Here is a 21,884-nt window from a genome sequence, read left to right on the forward strand (position 1 = left end):
AGGTTCATATCTAATTACAACGTTTAAATTCAGAAAAAGCGCCATTATATATGAAAATTTTCGACCAAATCCTAATAATTACAACTCATGATAAACCACAGGTAACAGCGGGATATAGCTAGGTTTAATAACTTGTTGTCATCATATCATTTACATTAGGTTCAATACATTTCTCTCAAACTTTTGCACAGGATAGGTTCTCTAGTTCTCTAAATTGCAAAAGTTCAAAGTTCACTCCGTTCACATGGTGTCAGGCCCTCAGACCACACTATAAGGACTGAGGGCCCTACTTAAAACATCGCAACACGCTTATTTGGCTTTCACAAAATCTAATTCCAACATTTACAATTCTTATGGAATGTTCACTAAATCCCAAAGCATATTTTCATAGAATTTCAAGAAGTGGGAACTCAGACCACACGCACATTATTTTTTTTGTATCGAAATTATGATGTAAGTACTTAAATTGAATTATGACGTGGTGCTAATTAGAATTGAATACCAGGAATCTTTATCTAACAATAAAATTTATCTAATTCGTGTAGCTTATCAGGGGATTTCTAATCCATATAATCAATTTTCCTCTGGCAATTTAATTAATAAATAATAAATAAGAAATAATGTTTCTATAGTGACGTCATTCGTTTGGTTTCGCCGTGGCGTGTGGATAGATAGAATACAATTACATCTTGCCGTTCATTTTTTACGACAACACATATATTTCTTTTATCTATGGACCGTGGGGTCCAGACAGGCGGCCGGCTGTAAAATCACAGCCGAAACTAAGTTTTAACGTTTACCTACTCCTTGTGCTGATCCCGTACATCACAGCACCACAGCTCCGAATGAAATCAGGACTGGAGATATATTTTATAACATATAATTAAAACATAAACATCCAATACCAAGGTCAATAAAAATATAATTTTCCAACGACCGGGAACCGAACCCGGGGCCTCAAGTGTAGAAGCACTACCTTTTCTCCAATTATGGGTCTCATATAATATAAAATATTATCTGGGTCTAATATATCTAATTATATAAGACCTACATTTGTTAATTGACGTATTTCGAGAAAAGGCCGCGGTGAAGTTTGTTGCGCCGCTTCTTCTTCACTTGCGCTTTGGAAGCCGGCAGTAGACTTAGTTTAAGTAATTTTTCGACGTCAAAAAGTGATGTATATCATCCTAAATTGAATAATTTTGAATTTTAATATTTCTTTAATTATGGGTGTTATATGTATACCAGCACATAGTGTGATTCCATAATTTATTATGGTTAAACCCGAGCGAAGCCGGGACGGGTCGCTAGTTAGAAATGAAACACATACATCAATGTTATACTTTAATAGATTAAACATTCGATTATGTTCCTAACTGAACAACGATATACGCTTATTCTATTCTATCTAGGGATAAAATTTCAATTCGTTTATCTAAAAATCTGGAGGTCTACCACGAAACATAACACGTAGCACGTTACCAACTTCCACATGCTGTTTTTTTTTCCATATCGTGTAAAAAGTGAACGTGTGGTGAACAAAGATTACGTATCTATTTGTATGTTTCATGGTAGCCCTTAACCTAACACTAGTCAAAGGCATTACACACGAGTGACATAATATACTATACAAAGACATTTATGAACACATTATAATATTACTAAGTTAACCTCTATTTAACATCCAATTGTTTTAATTAAAATAATTTTTATAGTGTAAAGAACGCAGTGCATTGTACTCTTCTGAGATAGAAATCAAATTATTAACCCCCGACGCAAAAAGAGTGTTGTTATAAGTTTAACGTGTCTGTCTGTGTATCTGTCTGTATCATCGTAGCTCCCAAACGGATGAACCGATTTTCGTTTAGTTCTTTTATTTGTATTATAGATAATTTTTTTCCCGAGTGTTCTTAGCCATGTTTAATGAAAATCAGCCGTTCAAAAGTTGTGGCGAAACGAATATTGAAAGTCGGGGGTGTTTTAAATTTCGTCAAAATCAAACCGACGATTCAAAAGTTATCGCGTTACAAACATACATTAAAAAAAAAGTTTAAAATTTTTGCCACTATAATACAAGCAGCGGTGATCACTTACCATGCGACCTGTTTGTTCGTATGTTGGTTAATATCAAGAAGTCATGTACAGTCAACAGCACATCAAGGTACCCAAATTAAATGCATACTCGTCGCTATTACCGCGCCATAAAGGTTCATGCTTAACTTGACGTGCTGTTGACTGTACGTACACTGAAGACAAGACGTTTAAATATCCGATAAATGTGAACACACATTTTGACACACTATCTGTTAACAAAAGCATGTACTTCTATAGTACTTTTCGTCGTTCCAATTGTTTGAAATGTACTATAAAAAGTGCATTTGTTTAAAAAAATCAATCGTGTGTAACCCCTTTATTTTTATGTAGTCCTTAAACAATGTTATTGCAAATAATTACTAATTAATTTTGTTTCGTCTACATTAACACTATATATCACACCTTTAAACAAGTTTGATGATAATTATTGGAAAACAATTATTATTAACTTATGCCCGCGGCATCGCCCGCCTGAATTTCCCACGGGAACTTTTGTTTTTTTTCGGGATGAAAGGTACCCTATGTCCTTCTCCGTAGTTCAAACTGTATGTATGCAAAATTTCACCAAGATTGGGGTGAGCAGATAAAGCGTGAAGAGGTGACAAACAAACTTACTTTCGCATTTATAATATTAGTTAGGTTTCGCGCCATATGAGTATAATACAAAATGAAAATTGGAAGTATTTGATATTATTACATAAACAACCATTTTATAATACTTATATGCCTACGACAAGCAGAGAAGGGGACAATTCACTTTGTACATACATGACATTGTACATACGTCATTTGTACACAAACATACGGTCTATAAGATACATACGAACAGCATTGGTCTAAAGCATAGACAGAGAAAACCATAGACAACGTCGTATTTCGTTTCGCATAAACAAGAGAAACGCATATAAGAAATACACGAGAATAATATATTTTGTCCCTATGTAGTGTACCCGATTTTACAACTCATATCTTGCCGGTATGTATGAGATAGAACTTCATTCTATCTCATTTGGCTACGCTAGCTTGTTGTCTTTAATGTTCTTTTCGTCTTTATTAATATATACATTCTGTCTGTTAGTTCTATCATTCAGTTCCAATAGTAAGACTAAACGAAGAAAAATATGGGTTAATATTTGTTAGTAAGTCAGAAAGGATGAAATAAACAGCTCTGTCGTATCAACTGAGAAAAAAATCATCGAGTTCGTATGTTCGTTCGTACAAGCAACACAGTGAAAACTGTATCATGTGAAGTTCTTTCGCCTGCCCCAAATCACACTATAAAAGTCGAGTCCTTAGTATAATTACTAGAGTGTTTCTCAAAGTGTTTCGTCAGCTGCGGCCGCGCTGTCATTAATTGATTTTTCACATTTTTTGACCAAATACAAGAATTAAATTTACTATTCGACTTTGAAATAATCTGTATTGTGGTAATGTAAATTTTATGAATGACTAGCTTTTTCCCACAACTTCGTATGTGACTAAAAATCAGTTTCTCGTGGGAATTTCGGGAGATCCCTTGTTAGTGTTCCCCTATACTGTCCTAGGAATCTACACACCAAATTTCATCTTTCTACGCCCAGTAGTTTCGGCTGTGCGTTGTCTGTCATTCAGTCACTCAGTAACGAAAGAGTTTTTTTACATATATAGATTGATATTGGAAATGATTCCTTCTTCAAGAAATCGACGGATCGTAATGAGAACCCGGCCGCCGCGGTCGAATCGCTTTGAGAATGACGAAACGAATAAAGTTTTTCTGTCTATGAGAATTATAGCCATGGAACAAAAGGACTACATAAAAAAATATCTTAAAACTAATAATAGGCGGGCGACCAATGAAGAGACCATTTTCGAAGGGTTGTCGATTGCAATATATATTTTAGGCATAGTTGAAATAACAGATATTTTATTTTTATATAAATTCATAATAAATATATAATTCCTTATTAACGTGTGATGTTGATTGAGTTTTGTTTAAAACAATTTTTTTTTTTTTTGCCAAACGGAGTTTTTAGAAACCGTAACACTTTTTTTTTCGTTATAATGATTAGTACAATTTACGTTATACGATAATTTAAAATATGATCATAGAAAAATATTTTTTTCACTTGTAAACGTAATAAATAATACCAACGGTTAATATTAAAATTAAGATTTACGCGACTTCTTTCACAATTTACTGTCAAATTTAATAAAAAAAGATTAAAAGAAGCGGCAAATATCTGGTTAAAAACTATTACATTATATTGAAAGGAATAATTTCTATTATTATATTATACATATATTTTTAATATTTCGGTTGGAATAATTATATTACGTTTTTATAATATGTATATCGGCTAAATAATTACGCTCTATATCGCGTCGCGCGATAATGCCGCTTCGTATGTAATTATCATAATTTGCGCGGTTGTATCATATGTACTTTAAAATCAACTTTGCAATGTATATTTCATAAAAGACGAAATATATAAAAATATATTTAAATTATATACATATTCATAAGCAACAATTATTTATTTAAAGAAGTTACTGCGGTATAAAAAACGCACTTTAATTATTAAGTTTTGTGAAGAATCATAGACAATTGGTGGACAAATGTGGTGTGGTGTTTGAATAGTTCATGGAATTATAAGATTGGACTGGGGAAAAAACTGAGTATGATTTCCATATTCACGTTATATGATATTAAAATTTCAATTAATAAATTTACATAATACGTATTAGCGACGAATCAGCTTAAATTGAAATATATAAATTATCTTATCAATTAGATATAAAAAAATAACTCATAATTGGACGAAAATAATTAAAATTACTGACACATTCGGCTTAGAAATTGAGATTTTTTTAGTGTAAAATTAACAAATGCAATATTTAAATAGAAATACATAAAAACTAATTGTAACATGATTGTATAAAAAATTTAAAAGCTTAAACACATAACTGGATATATAGAAGTGGTGTAATGGTTGAAGACTGTGTATCGAAAGGTCCCAGGTTCGAATCCTACTCGTGCCACATGAGTTTGTATATCAATCTGACTCATGTATAGTAGTTTTCATAGACCGCACAGTTGCTTCAGAAAACATCGTGAGGAAACCTGCACTCCCGTTGATTATTATTAACTTGTGTGTGAAATGGAGAAGACAATGGAAAACCACTCCATTAATAACAATCATCCTAAATTGAATAAAGAATTTGAGTGTACTCTAGAGACGGCTACTTTTTATATGTGTTGGTATTAACTGGAAATTTCGCTAAAGAAAATTTTCATTTTTGTTTACGAAAATTATAAAATAAATGTATATCTCAATTTCCAAGTCAAAAACACTAAATTACGAAAATAACACAAATTACAACCTATTTCTAAAAAAAAAAAAATTAGCACCTGCCATCGTCGATACAGCTTATGTACAAATAAAATATTTATATAAAAAACTCTTAAAAAAAAAAAAAAACAAACACTTTTTTATTTAATCATAATTAATAGAGGTGTGGTTCCCAAAAATAGGAAAACTACATATCCTCCCGTGGATGTCGTACGAGGCGATTAAGGAAGCCTTGACAGCCGATAGGCATCAACAGCATTTCCAGAGGCTAACAGTCAGGCGGCCGGTCGTAAAATTTCCAAGAATATTTTCGGATCGTTTCAGTGAATTCTCGAAATGTTTCGACATCGACACATTGGGAACGAATTACTATTTTTTCGTCAATAAAATAAAACTAACTATTGATTGATTAAGGACCAGTCTTTAGATAAAAAATTATACTGTGATGATTATAATACTTTTATTTAACGTATTTAGACACTTTTATTCCCCTGTCCATATTATTTTCTTTTTGATACAACTCATTTTGTATTAAATGAGGAATGGATGATTTTGTGTGGGATTATACCAAAATTTGGTTTAGTTTGTGTATGAGAGAAATTGTCATTTATTATACAATAAAACTAAATAAAGAGTTTACAAACAAACTAAACTCTGATTTTTAATTGATTGAATTAATTTCCCAAGCAATCGCTTTCACATAATCATATATGCGAAAGTTTGTGAGGATGTATGTGTGTATATTTGTTACTCTTACACACAAAATCTACTGTACGGATTGATATGAAATTTGGTATACGGGTAGAATATAACTTGGAATAACACATAGTAAACTTTTATACCGAATTTCCCCGGGTCGCAGCTAGTAAAATAAAAATAATTATATCAAATCTATCAATATATTTTTAAGTTTTAGTTTTTTAAATTGAAACGTAAAATTAATTAAAGACTAATTTTTATTGAGATGTTGGCAACATTTATGATACATCAGAATTCCGTGTAATTAAAAATCAGAGTAGAGTCGATTTTATACGATATCATTCTTAATTATCACATTGCAGTATCAGCTGATGAAATGAAAATCATTTGGACAAGAGTGATTTGTGACGAAAAACCAAATAGTATTTAAAAAATATGGACCCACAAGAAAAAAATAACATTATTTTCACTGGAAACACAAATAATTTTTTGTGTTTCTAGTGAAAATAATGTTTTCTTTGTTAATGTAAACTATTTCACAAATGGCCGAATATATTTAGTTCTGTAAGCTTGAGCTTAGCGGAAATCATGTACATATATTTTGAATAATTTATTATAAATACTACAAAAATAAAAATAAAATAATTTTCCAAAACGAATCTATAAAATCAAATTCGAAAAAAAATCACAGATTAAATCAAATAATAAAAAATAGATAGATAGACCGCGACTAAATACGATTTTTATTTCTTGGTAAGACAATTTGAAATTTAAATTTTTAAATTTAAATATTTAAAGAATAACAGCTACCGTAATAGAAATTTTTCATGTCCAAATAGCCTGCAATATAATAAAATGAAAAATTACAATATTTAGAATATACATACCTATATCTATCAACCTTTTCAGTTTTATAATTATATTTTAATAAAAAAAAAAGTATTCCCGACTTTACATATAATTAAAAATAATATATCCTTAATTAAATGCTCTCATTTTCGAGTTTTAATATGTATATATATAAAAATGTCATTAATTAAAATTAGCATCGAGTGAATAAAATTCATAATAAAATATTTAATAACAGAACTTTTAAGATACTAAGCAATTTAGGATGAATTTAACTAAACATATTTAGGGCGTGATTCAGTCCCAATTTGTTTATCTACTATTTTCTGTAGCATCTTAAAACTAATGCTACATTTATTTTTAACTATTTTTTTTTTAATATTGAAAGAATTTAAAAATACCTAGATTATAATATTAATTCATCCTAAATTGTCAATTTACGAAATAATAATCTTATACGACATACCTAATTACCAAACGTATCCTTTAAACTTGATAATATGTATACGTGTGTGTGTGAACAAAAAAAATCGTTACGTCTTATATACGCTGGCGAAAAAACTTTGATTGCGCGATTCAGGAACGGCTCAGTTAGTCCGGCGGCAGGAAGCTGAACAACTTGTACTTGTCCCGGATGTAGGGGCGCACGTCTTCTTTCTGTTGAGATAAATTTAAGGCGATCAAAAAAGTTTATTCTTACAAAGAAGTTTATAACTTATAAAATCAAGAAATTAGTTGATGAAGAAACACAGAAAATGAGTTTTATAATGATAGAAAATGTAAAATGCTCTTTGAAGCTGTTGTAAACCTTTTTTTTTATTTTATATCATAAACCAGCTTTACCTCGCGGCTTCGCCCGCGGGAAATTCTCAGCGAATGCGGTACAATTTTCATACAAACTGTCACCCCCATAATAGTCATTTGGGGGGTTGAGTTTTGAAAAAAAAAAACGTATGTTCGAATGGAGGTCTTTAACTACATGCATACCGAAGACAGACTTTCACATTATATACACCTGTGGTATATACCACGACAAATGCTGTTCTTTTGTATCAAACACACATTTTTTCTTTCCTTCCTTCCTTCCTTCTCTCTCTCTCTCTTTCTTTCTTTCTATCACATTTATAATATTAGTAGAGTTTTAATACTCACAGTGGCGAGGTGTTCCAAGAAGGGAAGTAGTTTCAGCAGTTCGTTGTCGCTGCGGTCCACGAACCACGAGTCTATAGGAATACCATTCTCCAGCTGATAGCCGAACGCCTGCGCAACATTATAACAAATCGATATCGATCGGGAATTGAGGTATGAATGAGTACGGGGAGGTCTTGTTAATATGATTTGTGTAGTTAGTTTTGATAACGACGTATGTTTGTCAATCTATACAATATTATTATAAAGAGGTAAGCGTTTGTGAGTTTGTATGTTTGAGGCGAGTAATCTCCGAAACTACCGAACCGATTAAAAAAATTCTTTCACCATTAGAAAGGTACATTATTCAGGATTGCTATGGGCTATATTTTATCTCAAAATTTCCACGGGAGTGAAGCCCCGGGCAACATCTAGTATATATTTTATATACACTAGCGGCTCGCCCCGGCTTCGCTCGGGTAAAGCCTTAATAAATAGTATGTCAATCCTGAAAGTTTCGCCTATCACTGTGCCAAATTTCATCAAATGGTTTCGCTGTGCCAAATTTTTGTGTTTCCTGCCTAGTAGTTTTTGAGTTTATCGCGAACAGACATACATACTTGGCAGAGGATTTAATTTTTTTTCAATTATTAATATTGTATGCGTTTACTTGCCACTAGACCGGATGTAAGCGAAACAACATCGAAAATATATCTCACCTGCGGGCTGTTATCAACAATGACGGTTTTCCTCAAATCCCTGCCGAGTATCGATAGATCTTTGACGTAATTCCCGTTCACGAGCAGACAGTGCTCACGGAACAACCTGTGATAGTTGAAAAAGGGTTTTAAACTATTGATTTTGGTTCAATTTCATGACTGTTTTTGATAGTTTGCTACAAAAATGGTACATCACTAAATACATAATAAATATAAATAAATATATTAGGACAAGACTTGTGTTATGGGATACTAAACTCAAGGATACTATATTCTATAACAAATACATATATAGATAAACATCCAAGACCCGGGCCAATCAGAAAAAGATCATTTTCCATCATGACCCGACCGGGGATCGAACCCGTGGGTGAGGTCATCAACATATACTTTATTTTAATAATAACAATAAGAAAGCGTAGAATTTTAGGCGAGGCGTAATTGTATCCGAGACTTAGGGGATGAATAGTTACGTGAAATCAAATCATTTATTCAGAAACAAGAAGATTACGCTTTGGAAGTCGGCGGTAGACATAATTTAAGTATTTTTTTGACGTCAATAAGTGATCTATATGATCATATAATTAATAAAGAATTTTGAATTTGATTGAGTAGCTAAAAAGTTACATTATTTTCAACCTCTATCTCATCTCAAAGGGGTTGAGTATACAAATTTATGTCTACATCCAAAAAACCCTGAAAAACATATATAAAAAGAAGTATTGTCTGTCACATGAAAAAAAATTTCATCCTCTATTTAATCCCAAGGGGTTGAGTATAAAAAAATTACGTCTACGTGCTTTATTTATACACACAACTATCATTACAGGAAACCTTATACGATAGTGAACATATATTATATATATGAACAAGAAAATAGATGTTTGTCTACCTGTATTTAATCCACCGGCGCTGTGGGTCCAGGAGATTTAGCAGTCTGTCGGCGTATACCCGCTTGCTGGCGGTGAACAATATCACTTCGTACACTCGAGACACGCGCGATAGGAACTCCGCGAAGTGGGGGCGAGTGCGCACGAACACCTGCAAATTAATCAGTGAAACATTGTGTTATTCAGAAACTACGACATTTACAGGCACTTTTTAAACGTCAAATTTTATATTACACAGTAATTTCTCACATGCTGCAAACTACCGGCATTTCGGAACGACCACTGCTGAGAAATGCCCAAATAAACTCATTTGAACAGTGTTGGTCCCCATCATGCCAGAAGGGCTTACCATTATTGTTTCTTATATATTTTTTTGTAACAGTATAACAAAGTACATAGTCAAAAAGTATACAAAATCATGTTATGATTGTGATCCGAGTGCTGATAATAAAAAAAATATAGAGAGAGCCCATGAGAAGAATCTCCCGGTAATAGTATTTTCCCTTGATTGAATTTTACAATCTGCGTGGGAGGAGAAACAACAGGTACATTTTATATTTCTCATTTCTCATACATACTATAACCGGCATATTAAAAAAATTGCTATTGCCCGCGGCTTCGCCCGCGTTAATTCTTCAGAATGGGGTACCTTTCATCCTGATATCCTTCTCCGTAGTTCAAACTGTACACGTATGCAAAATTTCAAGAAGACTGGAGTAGATAGAGCGTGAAGAGGTAACAAACATACTTTCGCATTTGTAATATTAGTTAGGTTTATTCAATTTCTTAGCGTGTCGACTCGATTAAAGTTTGGTCCACCTGCTAAGTTCACCTAGGTGAACCACGAGCATATTTTCTCATCGCTAATAGAGTAACACATATTAAATTTTACGCAATAGACATACCGTGTAGCGACAGTCTTGAAACAGAACTGGAAAGTGGAAACTTGCATCGGGCAGTTCTTGCAGCGAACAATGCACCAAAGTCTCGTCCAAATCTAATACCTGAAAGAAAAAATAAATGCGATCAAAAACCCAAGTCCCGCAGCTCAGTTTTTCTACGGTAAAAAGTTGTGAGATCCATGTAATAACAAGTCGGTTAATTAATTTAGTCCCTGCTTAAGGGACCTTCTGTCTTAAGTTATTACGTAAGTCATTGTCATATCAATATAAAAAATATTTTAGGTTTTGAATAAATAGATCCGACTTGGCAATCTGGGGCACGCAGATTCACAATAGAACAGTTTCTCTCGATTTTTTTTTGGTTTACCTTTTTTATCAGTCCGTGTTGAAAGTATACATTTTGTTTTATGCCCAATCAATTAGCAGATAAATAAAAGCTTGTAACGCCGGCCCCGCACTGTCGTCACAACAGTTCGCAAAACTTTGTCGGATACAGTATACATTGCTGGGTTTTCATTGCGCTAAATAAAAGTACTCACACTAAGTACGCAATGTTCACGCGTTCGCGTCGACTTGTGTCTGGGTTCGGCGACAGTGTGGAGCTGGCTAACAAATAACTAACTAAAATCCCCCACATATTATAATACAAAGTCCTCACCGCGTCTGTCTGTTTGTTCGTGATAAACTCAAAAACTACTGCACGGATTTTCATGCAGTTTTTTAATAGATAGTGTTTCCTGAGGAAGATTTAGGGGTATAATTAGCGAATTGGACATTTTGCAAGTTGGACATTCTGCGAATTAGATATTTTGCGAAACTGACGTTTTGCGAATTGGACATTTTGCGACCGCTGGATATTTTGCGAATTGGACATCATGCGACTAAACGTAATTTATCACGTTTTTACCCGAGCGAAGCGAATACGAGCCGCTAGTAACAACTAACACAAATAACTAAAAAAAACAAATACATTATAATAACAGAGTGAATCTTGAATAGTCGTGTATTTCCTCATGGCTGACGGTCGTGGTCATTACGTGGAATGAAACACACACAACAAACTCTCTTGGCACTAATGGAGTGGTTTGCCATTTCACACACAAGTTAATAATTAACCAAAGTGCAGGTTTCCTCACGATGTTTTCCTTCACCGGAAGCGTGCGGTGGTCGATGAAAACAACACATGAGTCAGATTGGTGTCAAACACGAGTAGGATTCGAACCTGGAACTTTTCGATCCACAGGCGAGCATCTTAACCGGGTCTCTATTTGGTTCCCCTAATTTTTTGTATTACTAATTTAGGTTTAATTTAGGTAGTTTTTTTTCGTACATTTTTATTATTCTTAATTTAGTACAGCCTATTTTTGATTGCCCTAACATTTTACCGCCGTTCATTTACCTCCCAAATAACTCAGTAGTTCAAATAATTTGTTACTTGTAATATTCATAACGGTTTAATTATGTTTCTGACTAAACAATTAAGTACAAAAGTAAAACGCCTAATCTTCATTGTGCAACAATCTCTGTCTCCTTACATGTTGCAATACCCAACCTAACCTAACTTTTGGGATATTACACTTGATAACAATTGTGCGTGTGTAAGTTTAGGCCAACAAGGTTTTTTGACGAAGTGAAATTAGAAACAATAATTTTAAACGAATCTAAGGGTAAATCGACTCAACCACTACACCAGCAAAGCTTCATAACAGAATAAGTAATAGGTATAACTCACGAGGCTGAAGTCTGGACTCGTCCTCGTCTTGAGCGGCAGCGCCGGCCGCGCCGCGCCCGCCACCGACTCGCGCGGCGGCAGCTGCTTGCATACATCGATACACATGTAACGCACTAACTTCTACACTTGTGTTATGGGATACTAACTCAACGATACTATATTTTATAACAAATACATGTATAGATAAACATCCAAGACCCGGGGCAATCAGAAAATGATCATTTATCATCATGACCCGATCGGGGATTGGTTCCCTATTTTTGTGCATACAATTTTGTGTCAGTTTAACATGGCATACTTCTACTTATCATAATAACAGTTACGCACAATATTAATTTGGCATAATGTTTTACTAATAAGGCACAATTTTTATACGCATACCTACTGTACATAACAATTTTTAAGCATAATATTCTGAAGCATATTGGCGGCGTATGGGTGGCCCGAGAGCCATCACGCTGCACCCTGACCTACTGCTACACTATAGCTTTATGCAAATCAAAATTAAGGTAAAATACATTAGATTATGCTTATTGAAAAGACATGCCAAAATACAAATTTATCATAAAATATATACCTAACTCGTTATGCTAAATTAAATTAGAATAAAAAAATTATGCGAAAAAAGGAATCCCTATTTCTCTATTTTATAACATATACATATATAGATAAACATCCAAGACCCGGGCCAATCAGAAAAATATCATTTTCCATCATGACCAGACCGGGGATCGAACCCGGGACCTCTCGGTTCAGAGGCAGGCACTTTACCACTGCGCCACCGAGGTCATCAGTACATTTATGTAATGTATACCTGTATGTATGTATATATACCTGTTTGATAAACAAGTAGGGGTCGAATGCGTCCACCCACGAGGATATCTGTTCGCAGTCCACGCGGCTACACGACGATATCACATCGGCCGCTTGCTCCTGCGCAAATATCGTGTATTAGATGTTGCCCGGGGCTTCGCTCCCGTGGGAATTTTGAGATAAAATATATATGCCTATAGCGATCTCGGATAATGTGACTTTCTAATTGTGAAAGAATTTTTGAAATCGGTAGTTTCGGAGATTACCCGCCACAAACATTCTATAATAATAGTATAGATTAACACAGTTTTTTATTTTACAAAAATGCAATTTTTGCCACAAGCTTCCATTGTCGTCAGAGAGATCTTGTGGCATTTAACGACTGACAAAAATCCATGTCCGTGCTATAAACCATTGAGGAGTTCCCTCGTTAGGAGCCGATCCTGGCATCATCAGGTCATGCTTATCATAATAATGCATTGTCATGAAAACTGAAGCGACGTGGGGATTTTCAACTCTGTGGGTCAACTGGAAGTACGAGAAAACCTTGCAAGATTTGATTACAGACAGACAACAGGACAGGTGGAACTAAATAAAAGCTTGAAATAATATTATAGAACGAAGTTCATTTCTGTCTGTCTGTTCGAAATAAATTGGAAAACTAATAATATTATAGGACAAAGTACACTGCCATGTCTGTGGCAAACCTCAACAAAATCGGACCAGTCGTTTTTTCGTTACAAACATAAAAACAAACATACAAAAATCTTGTCTTTATAATATTAGTATAGATATGATAACTTAATAATTATTTGTTAGGCAAATAAAAAAACCCCCAACTTTTAATATCGCTACAACTTTTGAAGGTCTGAACAGATTTTCATGAAACATGTCTAAGAACACTCGGGATAGAATTATCTGTGACACAAAAAAAAACTTAAACGAAAATCTGTTCATCCGTTTAGGAGCTATGATGCCAGACAGAAATGTTAAACTTATATCATCACTCTATATGCATCGGGGGTTAAAAAGTTACTTAAATCGGTTTGAATTACCTCGATATCAGACTGAGAATGTTCATCATTGCAAACCAATGACGCGTCATCAGCCGACAGTTCTGTCCCATTCTGTAAAAAATAACATTATTCACGCGTGTGGTTCCGCCCTAGAATATTACCACTCCACCATATCCTCCCGTTGATGTCGTACGAAGCGACTAAAGGACACGCAGCCTAGGCGGCTGACAGGCAACGATAGCATTCCCAAGGAGGGTTTACGTCAGACAGGAGGCCGGTTGTAAAATCACAGCTGAATCTTCAAATTTTTTTGTAATTAGTAGGATTTCATCAAAAACTCAATTTATAAATTAGATTGTGCATATAAAAAAAATATATATAATAATTACGCGGGTTATAATGTGCGCTAATTCATGTTGTTTTCTTATATGTATCAATTTACACGTGTTTTTTGCAAATAATACATCTCTTATATTAAAATACATAGCTTTAATATGTACATTAATCCAAAGGGCCTTAAGACTATACAGCGTTACTGGTATCAAACGCATAACCTCCTAAAGACCACTTGGGTACATGAAAACAAGCAAATTTTATTCTAAGACTTTTTGTGATTCGTAGTTGTTTTTTCATATAAAAATCTAATTTGCGATTTTACACATCTTAACTCTATGTAATAGCCAAGCAACATGTGGCAGTACAGTAGCGTTATGTAGCGGAATCGAACTAGAGTTAACGTTTTATAGAAACGACTTTAAAACAAAAAAAAGGAAAATTTAAGTCGTAGAACTAAAGATGTTAGTCTCTATGTACCTTATGCGCCTTTGGTTATATTACTGATAAAAAATTATACATAAATTTATATTTAAAAAATGGTAAGCCCTTCTGGCATAATAGGGACCAACACTGTTTGAATGAGTTTCTTTCGGCATTTCTTCTCAGCAGTGGTCGTTCCGAAATGCTAGTAGTTTGTAGCTTTGGTAAACATCATTTAATTTAGATTATGACGTGAAAAAGTGCCTGTGAAGGCCTAATTTCTGAATAAATGATTTGATTTTGATTTTGGTAGTTTAGTTATGCGTTAGATAGCAGTAACCCTGTAGTAGTAGTGGTCCACCGTACCCACTGCAGCTGCGGACACAAGCTCTGAGTGATCTCGTGCAGGAAGCCGGAGCTGGGAGAGCGAGTGAGCGCCTCGAGGCTCCGAATGGCGCCCGCGTCGCACGACGACGATATCTCGCACTCGGACTCCCGCACGTAGCTGTCCTGCTCCAGAAGGGTCGCGAAGTCCGGCTGTGCAACGATGAAAGTCAAATTTATTTAGTTACGTACCTACTAGCCTGCGATTTCAGTCAATTTTCGGTCAAAAATCAATTGATTACTGTGTTTTCACCATATTTATTGTGTTGGCTTTAAAGCATAGTGTTATTTATTGCAATGTTAAAATACTGGCCACTAAAAAATACGATTGTCATTTGTATTCATCATCAATATTATTGTTTGTTCTTTTTTGATTGGAATTTGTATCTTATCGTTTTAATGTATTTTTATGTATTTATAATATAGTTAAGCATTTCTTAGACAATATCCTTGCTATATTATCTCGGCAATAGTTTAGACATCGTGCAGTTCTGTTGTGTCCCTTATAAGTGAATTGATCATTGTGTATGCAGTTCTTGTAATTAAGATATAAAAAAATGAAGGAAAATGAGACTTACTTGAACATATTTCTCTCCATTGCTCAAAAAGTCAGTGCACGTGTCCAAATCGTCCGTAGTCGACGTCGGCTGGTACATCTCCAGATCATTACTGGACTTCCTCCGCTTCACCAGTCTCTTCTCTATGGAATTCGTGCGCGACGGCCTCTTGTCTTCCTTGTCTGTGGTCATGACCCTAGCCGCTTTCTCTGCTAAGAAGCTAACCTCATCTTCGGTTTGAACATTTTCATTAATCAGCCGAGCGCACTCAGCAATCGCTATGAAATCATTCAAGCAGTCATTTGGTAAACATAACTCGGACGATTCCACTTGAGCGTCAGAATCTGATTCTTCTGATTTCTGAGGCGGATAGTCCACAAATGTTGTAGTGTGAGGCTCATACATTGTGACATCATTATCATCAGGCCAGCTTGCTGTTACTATAACAGGTTTCACCTTCACCTTTTTCTTAGGACTTTCATTCGTCGATGAAACTTTAGTTATCTTCGGTGATGGGACACCTAATTGCCTGACTTTCCGGATCGGAGAGCTGTTTAAAGAAGCCGATTTGTCCGTTTTGTCTAACCTCCGTGTCTTCCTTGGAGAATTCATTGCAGTTGAGACACCGTCGTTTTTACGTAACTCTCTGGTCAGAGAGCTATGACGTAATTGGGAACTTTTGGTTGTACGTATTTCCTTAGGCTTCGATGTGGTTGTCACTTTGTCGTTTTGGGTCTTTTTCAAAGCGGATGACGAAGTAACGGCGTCCTTATTTGTGTTGCGTACAACCGTTTGGAAGATTGGCTTTTTTGTGCTCGCCTCTTTGTGCTTAGGCTTGGTTTTGTGCATTGTGTCTATGGTTTTCTCCATTCTTTTTAAAATCGTTCTCACTGGTCTGGTTTTTAAATTTTTCTGAGAACGAGTAATGCAAATGCTAGACTCTGGTAGCAGAACATTTTTAACTGAATCTATGTTGATGATTTTCTTCCACGAATTGGATTTTGTCAATGGATTATTGATTGATTTGTTTTTCAGCTTGGTTTGTTTTGGTGTATTCCTCTTGCCTGAGAGCGGTCGCTCCCTTTTCCTACTTCTTAGCCGCATCGCAATATTGGGGACTTAACCTGAAAACCATAATATTATTTAAATAACAAAACTAAATTTAAGTAATTTAGTATATTTATTTATTTATATATAGACACATACTTATTTATTTATATATAGATTAACAGACATAACATCCAAAACACCCGCATGCTAGTCAACACTAAATTATAAACTAGAAATTGTGATTAGATTACAATGTCCAATTGGTTAGATATTTTACAAAATCATTATCATATTTATAAAATGTTAGTACAATAAAATTATGATAATATTTAAATAGGTTAATACATATAGTATTTATTTTTTTCAAAGTAAATAAAAAAGGCCATCAATGGAACTCTTTCTCTCTCTCTCATCTGAGTGTTTTCCTGTTTCTTCCTCAGCCCTTATTAGCCATGTTATATAAAATTAACTATTGTTGAGTTAGTAACTACCCCATAACACATGTCTCAAACTTTGAGCCTAACTTCTTCTTATTGAGTGTGTGCTCACACTGGTGTCAGATTTTATTCAAGTCGCCTTAATACGCCTGACTTGACTTTTCCGGCTACCTGCTCATTCAATCTGAGTGATTTGAATATATATATTTTATTTATTGTCTTCAATGAGTATAGGCTGTTTCAAGGACTTTCGTACAAGAGTCAAAATACTAAACTAATCACCAAACAGAAAATTTAGTAATTTATCTAGAATCCTAGCCATAATTAATTACCTTTAGAATTGATATGATTGTGATTACTGCAGGAGAAATTAAGAAACTAAGGAAAATTTAAAATGTATTTTGTAAACTTAATGATATGAAACTTTCAAAAAGTTTGGAATTTTGATTGAAACCTATAGGTTGGTACCTAAGTATAGGTGAATATTGCATTTTTTTCTAATCAGTAGGTAGATAAAATTTAGTTAGACCACACTTTGCGTAGTAACAGGACTATTACAATTATTATGAAAAAGGTCTGCTCATGCATAGATATCGTTACACAATAAAAATCAAGGAAATTACTTACATGAACTTAAGCCGCTAGAAAGTCAGTTTTCCTTCCATCTGTGACCGAGAAGACTTATAGAACAATCGTAACATCGACGAATATAATCAAATAACACTATAAAACGAAATTTTCTTTGTTAAATCTTAAAATGTTATGGTTTTCATAGAGATATAAAACTGGACGCGGCAATACCTTCGCGCCTTTTTCCCATCCAACTATATTATCACATTTTATGCACTATGCTGTATTCAACAACACTAGAAACGAATTCACTTAATTATCTAGCAAAATCAACAACTTTTGACTGTAATATTATTCAAATAACAAAGAAATTCGCAATGCGAAAATAAATAGGCGGCAGTGAAACATTATCGATTTATGCGCTAGTAAGGATAAGATATTTTAACTGATTTTCAGGATTTTTCTAAACCGACCAATGAAGCAAAGCAGTATTACACAGAATTGAAGTTAAAATAGGTATATTCACCCAAATTATACGAATATAATGCCCATTTTCACCAGCGGTACCTAAATGTTAAGTGTCCCCTAAGACAGTTTTAAGAAACACTTAGCGGACATTTTGTTTTCACCAATGCATAAGTGTCACTTAACGTGTTAAGAGGTCCCTTAGATTTAGGAGGCAAACTTTTGACCACCTAAAGTTTAAGTAACGGATATTTTAAGGTTAGCTTTTTGTAGCACAGTACGTACGTCTCAACTAAATATTTAAAAATGGATAGTGACAATGAATTATTTGAGGATTTAGAAGCATTAGAAGCGATAGAATTAATAAATAACCCAAGGTTGTTTACACGACCTCGTATATATCGTGAAAGATCGAAAGACTTCGTGAAATATGATGATAAGGATTTCTTCATCAGGTATAGATTATCAAAGGAAAGTGTTTTATTTATACTACAGAAGATAGAAAATCAGCTAGAATTCAACGACGATAGGTAAGTGAATAACTAAATATATATATTGAGTGTGTTTTCAATAGACGCCGGAGCCGGCGGCAGTGCTATTTCTTGTAGTACCTAACTAATAATAAATAAATCTAACCATCTATATTTCTTTGTTGTTCACAGAAACAATTCTGTACCACCAATCAACCAAGTTCTGTGTGCCCTTAGATTTTATGCCACTGGGAATCAATTAATGTCTGTGGCGGATTTAAATGGGATCAGCGTTGCCACTTGCAGCCGAATAGTTAAAAGAGTTTCCCAAGCCATAGTGAGTCTTCGAAGAGAATTCATTAGATTTCCTGATACTGAAGTAGAGCAACATATTGTGAAAGAAGAATTTTACAGAATAGCTCGTTTCCCAAATGTTCTTGGGTGTATAGACTGTACACACATAAAGATTCAATCACCAGGTAGGTACTTAATCGAAAATTTGAAATATACAATTTTTATATTACAAAAAGTTACAAAATAATTAAATTTCTAAATAATTAATAAAATTTTATAATTTCAGGTGGAGATGATGCAGAACTCTTTAGGAATAGGAAATCTTACATGTCAATTAACATGCAAACAATCAGTACTGCAAAGTTATTGATAACTGATGTTGTAGTACGTTGGCCTGGGTCAACACATGATTCCACAATTTATCAAAATAGCCAGAGGTATACTAAATTTGAACATGGCGATTACCGAGGGAATTATTTATTAGGAGATAGTGGATATCCTTTAAAGGTAAAAATAAAAGTACATTTGCTAATGCAATACAAAATTTTATTCTAATAGGCATACAATATATTCTAAAATAAATTTAATTCTTCTTTTGACCTCCATATAAATTATTTAAAGAGAAACCACCACCTGAAAAAAAATTAAGTTATAATTTTTTTCCTTTTCAGAGCCATCTCCTGACACCATATCTTAATCCAGTTTCTCGTGGACAGCAAAAATATAACGAGGCTCACATAAAAACAAGAAATGTAGTTGAGAGGCAATATGGCGTTTTGAAAAGAAGATTTCCTGTCTTAGCCGTTGGTATTAGACTTCAATTACCAACAGCCATTAATGTAATACTGGCATGTTGTGTTTTACATAATATATGTATTATTCGGAAAGAGCATGAACCTATAAATGATGGCACTATCCCAAATTTCTAAATCCACGTCCTCAATTGATTATTTCATTTTGAATAAAGATTGTCATAATGTGTAATAGGTACTATCTACAAGACTATTGTATGAATATATTTCATGACTTTGAAAGCATCCTTAAAATTAAAATTATTTAAGGTAGCAATAGAACTTTGAAATAACCCAGTAGTTATCACACAAAAATATATATGTACCTGTATATATTAGACGACGAGTTGAATGAATTTGTAACCGCTGTCCAAGCTTCACACTTTGCTTCATTTGTAGCCCCATCGGTTTTTTTATTTAAGATTGTATCTTTGTGGAGAAGTAACAATTTTACAAGTTTATCCTTCTCTTCGAGAGAAAAGTTTTGGCCGCGTTTCCTTTTTTCAGCCATCGTCGATTTAACACTGGTATTACAAATTGGTGTAACTTGCAGTCGGCTGTAGTCCGTAATGATGAACAAAATCACCACGCTACGCACGTGTTGATTTTATGAAAAGAAACTATTCTATTGATAAACAAAGCCAACGAACCAAACAATACAATCTACGTTTAAACGAATCGACGAGCGACGATGCGCGGCACGACTTCTGTCAAACCAAATGTCAATCAAACTACATTAACTTTTTTAGGCACAAGCGATCGTCCGTACATACTAGTTAAACTTTATTTTAATTTATTTTTGCTAATTTAAGATTCAAAACGTACTGTTAATTCATGTTCTATACAATATTATAAGTAATTTATTTTATTACTGTCGTATTTTTCGAAAATATTAATTGTAAATATGTTGTCGACAATCACTTCCGTGTTGGCTTCGCACTATTTGTCACTTAACTAGGAGACTCTTAATTAGGTACCCCCTGGGGTTGTGAAACAGGATTTAAGAAAGGGAATGGTTTAAGATGTCCTTAATGCTAAGAAATCCTTAGTAAAGTGTTTGTTTAGGATCCGCTGGTGAAAATGGGCATAATTGTGTTTGGGAACACAAAAGCCAAACAAATGTCAAAATGGCGGCGTTTCTTTTTTTAGTGCAGCTTTCTTTCTTCAGGTGGCATTGGTGGCGCATGCGTTTTGCGATTGCCTGCACTTCCAAAAGTCGATAATCTTACTTCAACTTGCATTTTATAAATATTATATGGCATCGAATTTATAACCCCGACCACGAAAAGAAAGTACCTAGGTAAGAAGAATGTCATCAATCCGAAAAGATTTACCATTACGATGGAGAGTAATTTGGATGAAAAAAGGCTTCAGTTTGCTTTAGAATAAAGTGAATCTGAAAATAACCTTTTAATAAAGGATATTTTCCAAAGTAGGTACTAAATTCAAAGATTATCAAATTGAACCTGAGCGTACGAGTGTAAAATAATAAAATATATTGTACATTTTATTTTTATTTTTTTTATATTAACACTTATCTTACAAACTTTTGCTGCATTTCGTTTTGTTTTTACTTCATTTTTTAAACGTAGGTATGAAACAGTTTAGTTTCGGCCTTCGGCAACACTGGTTTTTATTTTTACGTCAATATCAGATCTAGCAACCCAGTAAAAATCTGTCAACTATTTCAAACTACAAAACAACACTCGGAGTTCGGTTTTGTTTTAATTTGTTCTATTCTTAGTTAGGTATTTCGCCAAATAAGGTTTAAATACTGCTATTATAATTATTATTTCATTCTACCTTCAGTCATGTCTAGTGTTTCTGTAACCTCGTCAAAGCGAGAAGTAAGTGAGATACAATCGTATTTTGATAATTTGTGGCGTCCATCATAATTTAAGTAACTTCTATTAAAATATTGTTTCCAGAAAGTTACCAC

At 34.0% G+C, this 21,884-nt stretch overlaps 2 protein-coding genes across 2 annotated transcripts; one reads left to right on the top strand and one right to left on the bottom strand.

Moving 5' to 3' along the window:
* Window positions 1-1,331: 1,331 nt before the first annotated feature.
* On the bottom strand, window positions 1,332-18,465 carry LOC128681423 (CTD small phosphatase-like protein 2). The gene is made up of 11 exons (XM_053765290.1): window positions 17,983-18,465; window positions 15,890-16,992; window positions 15,294-15,464; window positions 14,211-14,282; window positions 13,177-13,275; window positions 12,343-12,423; window positions 10,614-10,712; window positions 9,711-9,859; window positions 8,819-8,924; window positions 8,124-8,231; window positions 1,332-7,628 (listed from the first exon to the last, which is right to left on the bottom strand). Exons 2-11 carry the CDS (start codon window positions 16,970-16,972, stop codon window positions 7,563-7,565), a joined length of 2,034 nt encoding a protein of 677 aa, XP_053621265.1. The 5' UTR covers window positions 16,973-16,992; window positions 17,983-18,465; the 3' UTR covers window positions 1,332-7,562.
* Window positions 18,463-20,098, top strand: LOC128681424 (putative nuclease HARBI1). The gene is made up of 4 exons (XM_053765291.1): window positions 18,463-18,920; window positions 19,053-19,339; window positions 19,441-19,661; window positions 19,826-20,098. The coding sequence occupies exons 1-4, from the start codon at window positions 18,697-18,699 to the stop codon at window positions 20,081-20,083; spliced, it is 990 nt and encodes a 329-aa protein (XP_053621266.1). The 5' UTR covers window positions 18,463-18,696; the 3' UTR covers window positions 20,084-20,098.
* The last annotated feature ends 1,786 nt before the right edge of the window (window positions 20,099-21,884 follow it).

Source organism: Plodia interpunctella, chromosome 27 (assembly GCF_027563975.2).
Source record: "Plodia interpunctella isolate USDA-ARS_2022_Savannah chromosome 27, ilPloInte3.2, whole genome shotgun sequence".
Classification (NCBI taxonomy): domain Eukaryota; kingdom Metazoa; phylum Arthropoda; class Insecta; order Lepidoptera; family Pyralidae; genus Plodia; species Plodia interpunctella.

Excerpts from the sequence above, each read along its gene's own strand:
- LOC128681423 (XM_053765290.1), bottom strand. The coding sequence starts at position 16,972 with ATGCGGCTAAGAAGTAGGAAAAGGGAGCGACCGCTCTCAGGCAAGAGG. Across the intron at positions 10,713-12,342 it reads CGAGTCCAGACTTCAGCCTC|GTATTAGATTTGGACGAGAC; the intron begins GTGAGTTATACC and ends TTTTTCTTTCAG. Across the intron at positions 7,629-8,123 it reads TCTTGGAACACCTCGCCACT|AAAGAAGACGTGCGCCCCTA; the intron begins GTGAGTATTAAA and ends TTATCTCAACAG.
- LOC128681424 (XM_053765291.1), top strand. The coding sequence starts at position 18,697 with ATGGATAGTGACAATGAATTATTTGAGGATTTAGAAGCATTAGAAGCG. Across the intron at positions 18,921-19,052 it reads CTAGAATTCAACGACGATAG|AAACAATTCTGTACCACCAA; the intron begins GTAAGTGAATAA and ends TGTTGTTCACAG. Across the intron at positions 19,662-19,825 it reads ATAGTGGATATCCTTTAAAG|AGCCATCTCCTGACACCATA; the intron begins GTAAAAATAAAA and ends TTTCCTTTTCAG.